Source organism: Chelonoidis abingdonii, chromosome 8 (assembly GCF_003597395.2).
Source record: "Chelonoidis abingdonii isolate Lonesome George chromosome 8, CheloAbing_2.0, whole genome shotgun sequence".
Lineage (NCBI taxonomy): Eukaryota > Metazoa > Chordata > Testudines > Testudinidae > Chelonoidis > Chelonoidis abingdonii.
Genome location: NC_133776.1, coordinates 43,468,883 through 43,481,206, shown reverse-complemented (window position 1 = coordinate 43,481,206; position 12,324 = coordinate 43,468,883). Strand labels below are relative to the sequence as shown.

The following is a 12,324-nucleotide window of genomic DNA, read 5'->3' as shown; positions in this document are numbered from 1 at the left end:
CAGCCCAGCTCTTAAGCCAATGCAATTTTGACACATTAAACTCTTCAGAACAAGCTTTGCAATGTAAACATTGGCAGATCATTAACAGCAGCACACTATAATATATTTAGAAATGAACCTCACCTCTTCTCTTGACTGGTATCCCCACAGAGATAGCAAAAATTATGTCTGTCATCATTTCTCTTTATAGCGATCTATTTAGATTTATTAAACTTGTTAAGGCATTATTTCAGCCTCTTTATTAAAGCAACAGTTTGAATTACCTTTTAACAAAAGCCAAAGTTGCAGGAAGTGACCTTTTAGAGTAATATACTAAATCCACTGTTCCCTGGGGATGCATGCACCCTATTTGCAAGTATCAGGAATAGTTAAATGGCTGCCATGCAGGAGAGCTTTCCTCCTCTGGGGCTCCCCCACCCCTTGCTACTTCCTTTGTCAGTGGCTTGGGGAAGGGGTTCCCCATTCTTATGTCTCTCACTAGCTTTTTCTTCTCTTTACTTCCCTTCCCTTTTCACACACAGCAGTTCTTATGGAACGAGCTTGCAGCTGAGCCCCATATCATCGATGGAATAGATATTTCACTTGCAAGTCAGGAATAAGTGAAGACAAATATTTAAACAATCAATACCTGTTTGGAAAGCACTTTCATGTGAGCAATACTTCCTCGGCAGTAAGCTTCAAGTATTACACCAAACTGTATTGAGACAGAGGGTATGTGCACCTCTGACCTACAGGAAGCATCATGTGAAAACAGAAAAAAAAAAGTCACTGAGTTACAAAGATAGATTGTATCCATTTTACAGATAAGAAATCTTCAAGCTATTACAATAGGAATTTATTACTACTGTAATTAAACACAAAACATAATACTCTGACTTAACTAAAATGCAAAGCTACATTTGAAAAAACAAAATCCTAATGCAGGGCCACTTTCCCTAAGGACAGCAGCATAGTTCAATGGCTAGGTGCTAGACTTTGAAGCAGAAGAGTTGGTTTCTATTAGAGAGTTTCCTCATTCTTTGGCCTAGGAATATTTTAGAGGCATTTTAAATCACTAGGAAGGAAGGAATGCCTTTATATCAGTCTTCAGTACCTCTTTGGCCAGAAATGTTGCTGATAAACTATGGAGGGAATGATGCTGGCTAGGTTTCAGTTATGCGAGAGCAGCAGGGTTATTGTGAGGAAAAATGGAGGCAGTCTCAAGGGTTCACGAGGAATGTGGAAATTTTCCAAAGGAGTCTCCCTTCCTCCAAAACAAACCATTTTAAAGGTATTAGGACAAAAGTTAACTATCCTCCACATAAAAATTAAACATGTAGTACTGTATTTACTTTAGTTTTAGGTAAAAGCTTGAGACAAACTAAAGCTCTTCCTACAAGGTATTTGTCATTCACAGAAAGGCCGTTCTACTCTTGCCTTCAAAAAGTGGCAACTAAGAATCAAAGAAATTTGATGTCTCAACAAGAATTCAAATAAAAGTGAAATTTATTCAAACTTGTGAAGTATAAATGTTGCATTTCCAATGCAAACAAAACAAACATTTAAATTTATATGCAGAACAATTATAGAAATAAGACTTCCAAATTATGACAATATTAATTCCAAAATGGAGCAATTTAATATTTTTTTAAATGTAGCTTTTGTTTTGGAGATTGCGCTACTGTTATTTTATGAAGAATTTAATACTATCAACATCAAAGTTAAGAAATCACAAGAGCAAGAAATACACAATACTGGGGAATAGCTAAAATGAAAAATCCTCAAGAACGTGTATTTGGTATGAAAGAGTTTATTCTGCCTGGTGAGGCTACACACCACCCACACTAGTAAAAAGGGGAAATTCTTACCTTAGATGCCAAAATAGCATCTGCCCAATCCTCCTATTAGCAAGTGCTCTCTCTACCAGGAATCTGGAGAGGGCACAATCGAGAAAAGGTTCATATTTCAGAACTTGCACAAGCTGGAGAAGATACTGAGAGAGCTCTTCATCACTGGAAGGAGATAACAAAATCTCGTAAACAGCCAGGTAACTAGATTGATCGATTCTTGAGACACACAGTCTGTAACAATGGCAAGATCCACATCTAATAGGAAAGGTTTCCACATTTCAGGCAAATGAGGAAGAAAAAATAACGCATGTAGGCTGAGTGTGAAACTGCCACAGAGGTTCTAGAAGACCTTGAATAATAAGGAGCAACACCGTTATGGTTAGAGCAGAAACTTCTGATGGAAATCAAGGGACATAAAACGCTTTGGGTGAAATCTACTGAAATCAACAGGAATTTTTTTCAGTGTGTGTGTGAAGTCAGATTAACTGCCTTTAACACTTCATAACAGATCAATAGCCCCTCTTTCAATTACTCTGATCATGGAGATGTATCTAAGGAAACAGCTCATTCTCACCCTGCCCTCTCACATAGTGCAAGAGGTATGACAGGAATGGACACTGAAATCACCTAAGAAAATAAACTTCAGCAACTCCCAATCCAGGTCAGCGAAACACAGTAAGCTTACTTAGGGATGTCAGGTAAGGATGACTAAATGGCCAAACTTGGTCTTTAGGGAAAAAATAGATGCTTAGTGGTCCCAGGTCGAAGGGAGTGCACTAAGTACAGTTCTGCCATTCCCAAGGATTTGATCCTTCACGGTTATCCAAATGTTGAGGTCATTCCTATGGCTCTCATGAGACAGTCAAGGTGAGCTACAAGATCTCTGTGGGGCCTTACACTTCTGCCAGCCCTCTGCGAGGTTGCATCTGCATCTGCAGTTAAATGGGTAGCTCTATATTTATGCAACCACAGCACGCAAGATCTGAATTAAAATTTCTGCCTACAATTATTTGAGGTTCAGCAGCAATTTCACCCGGATAATTTTGCAATCGGGTAGCACTAAAAAATGAAAATATGGCATGTTGGTTTAGAATGGCTCTCATAAAAAGATGTCAAGAGCAACCAAAATTTAAAACAAAAAAAGTAAACCAACCAAAAAACTCCAGAACTAAAGTATTCAATAATTCATCCAAAAAGCCACCCAAATAACCTTTCAGGCCCCATTTTTATAACTTAATTGTTCTGTATAATTGAAAAAAAATTATTCCTTCTCAAACATAACATACATCTTTCTAGGAAAGCATCTATTTCCAAGAGAAATAAACACTTGCATTCTCTATTTTTTATGTAGTAACTTTGTTGCTTTAACGATGTTGGGACATATCTGAACTCCTCCACTGAACTTTCTAGATTTTACACTTCTGAATTGCCTATAGAACTCTTTACCCAAAAGAGACACAAAAGTAAAAATTAAAACTTTACAAGTGACTGAAAACTCAATCGTGACAGTTAGTAGAATGCTTAATGTTTAATTTGGATAGAAGTATTGTAATCTGTTGCAGCATAAATTCCAACAAAGATAATACTTTATTTATAAATATTTTTTTTCTGTAAGAAAGCCTAGAATACAAGTATTTTTCTGCTGTCTGGTATGTTTAGCCTTCAAAAAAAGACAATTAAGAGGTGACGTCCTAACAGTCTTCAAATATGTAAAGGGTTGTTATAAAGAGGATGGTGATCAGTTGTTGTTCACATTCACTGAAGGTAGGACAAGAAGCAATCAGGTTAATTGGCAGCAAGGGAGATTTAGGTTAGACATTAGGAAAAACTTTCTAACTAAAATAGGTTACTAAAAAAGGTTGTGGAACCCCCATCATTGGAGGCTTTTAAGAATAGGTAGACAAACACTTGTCAGGGATGGTCTAGATACACTTGGTTCTGCTTCAGCATGGGGTTGATTGACAAGATGACCTCTTAAGGTCCCTTCCATCCGTTCTATTATTAACTACCATTTAGATTACATTTTCTTTACGTTTTTATTTGAGGTATTTCATCAGGCATATAAAAAAAGTCTGAAACTGAGTTCTTATATCCTGTTGAAGGGAATTCTGCTTTGAAGACATTACTAAGAATAATCATTCCAGATAACCAATTTAGCATTATTAGGTGAGACAGGGTTAACAGAGCAATTACTTGTTTACATTTGAAAGAAGTCAAAATATTTTGTCAATAACCTAGCCTTGACAATAATAAGCTGTTCATCACATACAAAGTTCAAGAGTCAAGGACAGGAGAAATGTAGTAATTCTGGAAATGATAAAGTTCAACTTATTGTGGAGCAAAATTTTTACAGCAGCAGAAATGCACACTATAAAGGAAGAACTGCACGCAAGAGAAACTACCTCTGAGAAGAAACTGAAATTAACAACTCTATCAAATCTTAGCTTTTTATTAAATGGTATAGTGAGTAATTGGGCCACTATTTTCAGACACAGAGTAGCTGGTTTGTGATCCTCACAGTATTTCACTATCCATGTACTTCTTCCCATCATCAAAGGCCTCATATTATAGTGATTCTCCCATTAACTAAGGCCTTGTCTACACTACGGGGGTAAGTTGACCTAAGTTACGCAACTTTAACTACGCGAATAATGTAGCTGGAGTTGACGTAGCTTAGGTCGACTTACTGTGGTGTCTATACCACGCTGCACTGTCAGGAGACGCTCTCCCGTTGACTTCCCTTACTCTTCTCATTCTGGTGGAGTACTGAGTCAATGGGAGAGAGCACTGTGGTAAATTTAGCAGGTCTTTACTAAACCTGTTACATCGACCCCTGGTGCATCGATCTCCGCAGTGTGGATCCCCAGTAAATGTAGATGCCCTAAGTGGGGAGGAAAGACATTTCCTTTTTTTGGGATGAGGACACTGCCAGCCTCTTCTTGGAAGGGAAGGACATGAACCTTGTTCCCAGAATGGCAGTATATTGAGGTGTTAATGGGCTGACAGACTAGACTATAATTGGGCCATTCTAAAAGAGTTTATTTAATTGTTTGTATGTATTATTTTACTTGGGGATCCTTGTGTGGGAAAGAATGTGTTCTTAGACATTTTTGAGTCTGAGTCCCTTCTTCTCTTGTAAAAAAGTAGAAGGCAATTCCCTCTCCACCCCTCCCCCTATAATACTTTTACAGCAGAACAATTACCATTACTTACCTCATTTGCTTTAAACAGCCCACTGCATACTCTCTCACATACTGGTCCGGATAATTGAAATCCAGCAACTCTAATGCTTCTCTAGGAGGCAATTTTGACCATATTTGAAGAAGAGCCTGAAGCTGTTTTAAAAACAATATCATCCACAGTCAGTCACCTGTTCAATAAATAGCTGAGAAATTAGATGGACAGATTTTCCTGATGATAATTATTTGGAAGAAGATTATGGGGCTAGCTGGTTCAAAACCCAGAAAAACTTTTTGAAAAATTTCCCATTTTTCAGCTGTGCTTCTGCAGTTCTTTTGGTGGAGTTTTGTTTTCTGAAAACCTGGTTTTCAGTAGGTAAACAGTGGTTTTAAAAAACAAAAAAATCAGATAACTAAAAATAAGATAAATGTTCCAAATGATTTCAGTAAAAATTTTTGTAAAGTTTTGTGGAAAATTTCTTGAAAACATGAAAATTTTGATGAAGAAAAAGAAAAACGTTTTGTGAAAAATTAAGTGGTTTTTTTTTGGGGTGCAGTGGATGAACAAAAAAGGCTTTTCAGATTATACATTTTGGCCCATTCAAATTATGCAGCACATCTTTGGATATAATCTGACTGCTCTGTACTAATGTCACTTTGGCTGCGAGTATAAGTGACCCAGGGAAGAAAACCACAGTGAAGGATGATCCTGTAATGGTGTGCAGATGACCTGGGTACTCAAATTCCATACACACTCCCTGCTACCAGCATAGTGGGAAAGGGAGCTATAGCCCATAGACCTAAAGCTACAGAATGTGGTTAATGAAAAGAGGGCATGGTCTGGATGCTGAGTTAGATTTTCATCCCCTAAAATGATCAGAGTAGCATTCCGTCTAACAGACCACAAGAAAGAAAAAATATACACACTACCACAAAGATTAGGGCAGTACAAATAAAAGCTTTAACCCAACTCAAAAGATACCCCTTGACTTCGGTTCTGTACATTTTAGCTGTATTCCCGGGATCTGACCCTACAAGTTTAAAGTAGTTATCTAGTAAGGTGCACAATTTTCCTGAGGGCTACTTTTGTTAAAAATATATACACTTCATCATTATAAACTTCATAGTAGTGTCTAAAGGTCCCAAATGTGGGACCAGGACCCCTCTGTACTAGACACTATATATATACTCAGTAAAAACTGTCACTGCTGCACAAATATCAGTGGGAGAAAAGGAATATAGATCTCTATTAAAGCTGAGGAACAGACGGATTAATCGACTTGCCCAAAGTCACATAAGAAGCCTGTGACATCACTGGGAGTTGATTCCAGCTGCCTTAACCACAAGACTATCCTCCTTCCCTAATTCATGCTACAGCTACAGAATTGATGTAAACTGCTACATGCCTGCAAACAGAAGCATTATTTCTCAAACTGGTTAAGGGGCATGCATTTCTATAATTTGAAAATATGAAATATTTATTAAAACAACAAAAGTTGATCCACTTCTAGCTCACAATCACCTATAACACTATGAACGATTAGTAAAATTAGTGAAGTTTTACTGCCCTTGTTATTTTAATCCCTTATGGTAGATCTAGCCCACTATATATAAATAAAGATCCGTTAGTACAAGAAACACTAGAGCACATATTAGAATAATTGAGGAAATAGATCTATAAAAGTCTCTAAAAAGAAGTGATCATATTATCAGAACACTGTTTTGCTTTTATTAAATTAAAATATAAGCACTTTTAAAATTAATCTGCTCCCTGAAAATACCTTCTCTAATACATATATCCATGAAGTAGTGAGACAGTATGCCTTGTCAGTATTAAATCAGCAACTCAGCGGGGATCTAAATGGGACATCAACATTACATTTTTTTTATTTATTTTATTTTATTTTATTTACTTTTCTTTAGTAGTAAGCAGCATCTATACTAAAAAACCCTTCCTGTTAGTAGGAGAATACAAATATTTCACAATGAAAAGGACCACTTATTCAGTAAATGCTGAATGATGAAAATAATTTACATGTTCTTGCTCTGATTAGTGAATCCGTTTATCCACAAAGTGAGATTTCCACTTTCCACTGCATGTCAGATCAGAGCTGAACGGTTTCACTCAAATATGCCAAATGTGCGCTTATTTTGTAATGTTAATTACTATCCAAGGCCATCATTTAAAATTTAAGTGGCCACATTCCATGCTGATTTATATCCTGTGTAATCTCATTGACAGGGTTGCCAGGGATGCACATCAATTAAAAAAAAAATTAGCTCAAATGCCCATGTTACAATCCTTGAGGGGAAAAAAAAAAATCAACGTTTCAGTCAGTGAGGTTATTTTCAGTAATACAGACTGATGAGAAGAATTGATATTTGTAGGTTTCAGAATGATTGAAAGATAGTACAAAAATTTTCTGGAATATAAGTACTGTTTTGCCACGGAAATATATATTCAAACTACCTGTAGTACAAGATATTCAGCCCAGAGATGGGAATATCCAGTCATACTATTTCCCTCCGTCAGGGAGCAGCATGACATAGGAGCTGAAGTACCACAACCACTTGTGCTGGAACTCTAAAAATATAGTGATGCTGACACACCAAAGCAAGTGTTGAGCACCAACAAACACAGATACTGAAGCACTGACAACAAAGGCACATCATCACTTAAACACCAAAACAAATATGCCAGAGCACCAGTGCAGGTGCTGAACAATCAAAAACACAGAGACCTACATGTTAAAGCAGATAAAAATCCCAGATGCTGATGTGTCATGGTTGAATGTTGATCTCAATGGTACCTCTGAAAATCAGGACACTTATTAAAATGTATAAATATGGTTTTAGGTGCTCAATTTTAAGCAACTAAGTTTGAAAATTATAGCCCTATACTACTCAAATCTTAGCTTAAGCAATCATTTAAAATATTTATTTCCTACAACTTAGACTATGATTGCATTAAATTGTTAAAATTAAAGACAATGGGTATTAAAGCAGGAAATGTTAACTGATGTGACCTTAGAGGAAGCAAGAGCTAGATGACTTGTGAAAGAGCCAAGAAAATTCCAAAAATACAGCCTGCTCTTGTTTACATTCCTCTTCTGAATCTACATGAGGAGGGAAGTGTAGGCCAACTAGCTCAATGTCCCAGGTGAGCATCTGCTGATCAAAATGTGAAGGTCAAAGGACATCAGATGTACTAGTCACATCTGGATAATTTTTCCTTTCTTAAATACATTTTCAAAAAACACATCTGCAGAACTATTAGGACAATGGGGAAGTTTATTTGGAAGTTTTCCAAACATTTAAGAATCCTTACATCTAGAGTACTGTATTTTTATTTAAATGTGCTCTTTTCAATATCAACCATGTTCAAAAATACAAAACAAATCAGTGCATGAAAACTAAATGAGATTAAGCACTCATTCCTGTGACAGAAAGGCTATATTCACACTACAGCTGGGAGGTGTGATTCCTAGTGCGGGTAGACAGACTCGTGCTAGCTCAGCTTGAGATAGCACTAAAATAGCTGTGTGGAGGTTGTAGAACTGGCAGTGGCTCATGCTACCAGACCAAGCTCAGACCCAGGGAGTTGAGCAGGCTTGGACTTGGGCAGCTAGCCTGAGCCACCGGCCATTCCGCAACATCCACACTGGCACACTAGCTCAACTCCCGCCAGAGAGAGTCTATCTACCTCTTGTTGGGAATCACACCCCCCTGCTACATTGTAGACATGCCTTAGAATCTCACATACATGAAGACAATACCAGGAGCATTACACCAAGATGTGAGGATTCTCAACTCTGAGTGCTGCTAAGGTTCTAGAAGAGATACAAAAAAGGCTTGAATGACACCTGAAATCTGATTGGTCTTTATATAGGTTTGAAACTCTTGCTTTTCACTAGTCAGTGAATATATATGCACCAAGAATTCTTTCCAAGTGAGACTTCTTTACCACATTAAGCAATATGGTTGAATTAAAAACTATGTTTTTATTTAAAATTGTTTGACATTTCAAAATACCCAATTGAGTTGTCTTTTTTTTTTTTTTTTTTTAATCTCCTCCCAGAGGGTAACATCCTACTGAGAGTGGATGGGTTAACTTGGATGATCTGTTTAATAAGATCTGGGGTCTGCTTTCCACACATATTCTCTACAAATCCCTCACTTAACCAAGTTCTCCCATCTTACTGCTGGGCCAAGGTAAGAGCCTTTGGTATTCACGAGGCACCTCAGCAACAATAAGGGCAATTACTTGGACAAATTCATTTTGGATGACCGTTCTGCTGTAACAATTACAAGAATGTTGTATGTAAAAGAAATAGTAAAATTAAATTACATTATTTTCTGAGAGTTGCTGTTGGTGTACAGTTTTTTATTTGTTATTTTCAGAACATCTAAAATAATTTATTACAGTAAGATGTTCTGCTGTTAACAATATTATACAATTTCTTGAGACTAGATTCTGAATGCAAATAGCAAAATTTAAAAACACCCAGAAAAATAGTTTTGATCACATTTAGTGACAACTGCTGTTAAAAATCTTCTTCGCACCACATGTCAGATTCAGTGCAATGTCTGTTGCCAGTAAAAGACATTACTGAAACATCTAATGCCAAGAAATTACTGTATTTTACACAGCAGGAATTAGTTGATGCTGTTGTGATGGTCCTTGGCCATAACATAACATTTATTTTAAAACTGGCGAACATTAACTACTATAAGACATAACTTTTGAGGTACGGTAGAACCTCTCATTTTTGCAATTCATACAAAAGTGGCAGTCCCTCCCCTTTAACAGATTTAATAATATAGGCCAGTAATGAGGAATCATAAGTAATACTTTATTACTTTTGTAAAATAAACTACAGTATATTTATTAACACATTAATTATTATAACCAATATTACTAAACTACAACTGTGAAATTAAATAAGCTCAATACATTTTGGGATGCATTACTTCTCCTTTTTTATTTGAATTATTTTCTAAAACTCAGTTCAGGAGACTAAATTTGACAATGTCCTTTTAATATCAATCAACAAATTGGAAATTCAGATGTTCATCCAAAATGCTTCAGTGTTTTTTTAAAATGTGCTTCACAAAGAGACCGTGTGGGGTATTAGTATTTGCAGTATCGCAAGTATTTGTAACCTACAATTACCTCTTATCTTTATTTTGTACAAATACATTTACTGTGTATAGCTCTGGAAGTCTTATATGCACAAGTATCAGAGGGGTAGCCGTGTTAGTCCGAATCTGTAAAAGCAGCAGAGAATCCTGTGGCACTTATAGACTAACCGTTAGTCTATAAGGTGCCACAGGATTCTCTGCTGCTTTTATATGCACAAATCGCTCTTTAGGTAAAGAAGCCTTCTTAAAATACATTGTGTATGCAAAAAGAACAGGAGTACTTGTGGCACCTTAGAGACTAACAAATTTATTTCAGCATAAGCTTTTGTGAGCTACAGCTCACTTCTTCGGATGCATAGATGGAACATACAGACAGGAGATATTTATACATACAGAGAACATGAAAAGGTGGAAGTATGCATACCAATAGAAAGAGTGTGTATGCAGTTTGAGTGAAACTGATCTGAGTGCAGAGGGACCACACAAGGTCCTGTATACCACATAAATGTGACAAACCTTTAATGAATATCTTATGTGACGCCTGAGACCTTGCATAGTTCCCCTGTATGGGATCTATTACAACTTAATCGAATAAAGGTCTTGTTCAAACAACTGTTTCATTTTCAATCCAAATTGAAGTTATATTATCCTGAAGAGAGATTTTTAATAATTATTTTTCTATTTTTCCATTCAGTGCAAGGTCCCTACTACATGTCTGGGGCAGTGCACAAGGTCTGTACAAACATGTAACAAACATTCATGAACGCCACACAACATTCTTTTATGGGCCAAATGTGCTTTATAATTTATAAAAAACTCTTTTAGCCACTGTCACAGGGCTAAGTCTCCCACTTTTCCAACACTGAGAGGCCCTATCCAAAGCAGATCAATATGATTCTGCCGCATTGAGGATAGGGTGGCAGGATTCTGGGACTACATGCAGGGAAGCCCTTGACTTCTGCACGCCAAGAAGCTCAGCTATTTATCACTGATCCAGCATAAAAGGAAAGCACGGGAGTGAGAGAAATACTAGCAGACACACAGCTCTGTGGATTTCAGAGCCATTTCTCTTCATGGAAGTGTGCTTCAAGTGTTGTGGATGCTACTGCAGCCACAGAGTATGGCATCGAGGATTCCTTCCTCCCACTCCAGGGGACTCCACTGAGCCAAGCCTGATTTAAGACTGGCATGGAGGACAGAATCTGTTCTTTATTTCTTATTCTTAATATAAATACATAACAGGATAATAACAAAAAATATACATGTTTCACAGCCAAGTATGCCCCTGCTTCTGCAAACACTTGCCCAGTGAGTAACTTTAGGCACATGAGAACTCCCACTGAATTAAATGAAACTATTCATGCGGATGAATGCTTGCAGGAAACAACATCTTAAACATTTTAGAATAGAAAAAACGGTTACCTACCTTTTGTAACTGTTGTTCTTCGAGATGTGTTGCTCACACTCATTCCATTCTAGGTGTACATGCACCCACATGTGCAGTTGTCACAGATTTTTGCCTTAATGGTATCTGTAGGACCAGCTGTGGCACCCTCTTGAGTGTTGCACTCAGACATCAGTATATCCGGCGCCGCCAGTCCTATGCCCTCTCAGTTCCGTCTTGCCAGGAACTCTGATGGAGGGATAGGAGGGCAGGTAATGGAATGGAATGGACATGAGTAACGCATCTCGAAGAACAGTTACGAAACATAGGTAACCATTTTTCTTCTTCAAGTGCTTGCTCATATCAATTCCATTCTAGGTGACTCACAAGCAGTATCCATGGAGGTGGGCCCGGAGTTCCTGGTCTTGCAGCTTGCAGCACTGCTCTGCCAAAGCCAGCATCATCTTGAGCTTGCTGGGTAAGCGCATAATGAGACGTGAATGTGTGGACAGACGACCAGGTAGCAACCCTACAGATCTCTTGGACTGGTACTTGTGCCAGGAAGGGTGCTGACAACACTTGTTCCCTAGTCGAGTGTGCTGTCAGGAGCGCTGGCGGAGGCCCCTTCGCCAGCTCACAGCAGTAGCAGATGCAGGCTGTGATCCAGGATGAAATCCTCTGAGCAGACACTGGGTGACCTTTCATTCTGTCTGTCACCACAAAGAAGAACTGTGTTGACTTACGGAACAGCTTTATTCTATCTATGTAGAAGGCCACTGAAGATTGACCT

At 37.7% G+C, this 12,324-nt stretch overlaps 1 protein-coding gene across 4 annotated transcripts in view; it reads right to left on the bottom strand.

Annotated features, from left to right (window-relative positions):
* The window catches only part of PIK3CB (phosphatidylinositol-4,5-bisphosphate 3-kinase catalytic subunit beta), a 225,015-nt gene that overhangs the window by 39,120 nt on the left and 173,571 nt on the right, over positions 1 to 12,324 (bottom strand). For all 4 annotated transcript variants that reach the window (XM_032771148.1, XM_032771156.1, XM_032771139.2 and 1 more), the window contains 3 exons: positions 5,043 to 5,164; positions 1,848 to 1,991; positions 629 to 728 (listed from right to left, as the gene is read on the bottom strand). In XM_032771148.1, coding sequence (XP_032627039.1) covers positions 629 to 728; positions 1,848 to 1,991; positions 5,043 to 5,164 — 366 coding nt within the window. The remainder of the gene's footprint in view (positions 1 to 628; positions 729 to 1,847; positions 1,992 to 5,042; positions 5,165 to 12,324) is intronic.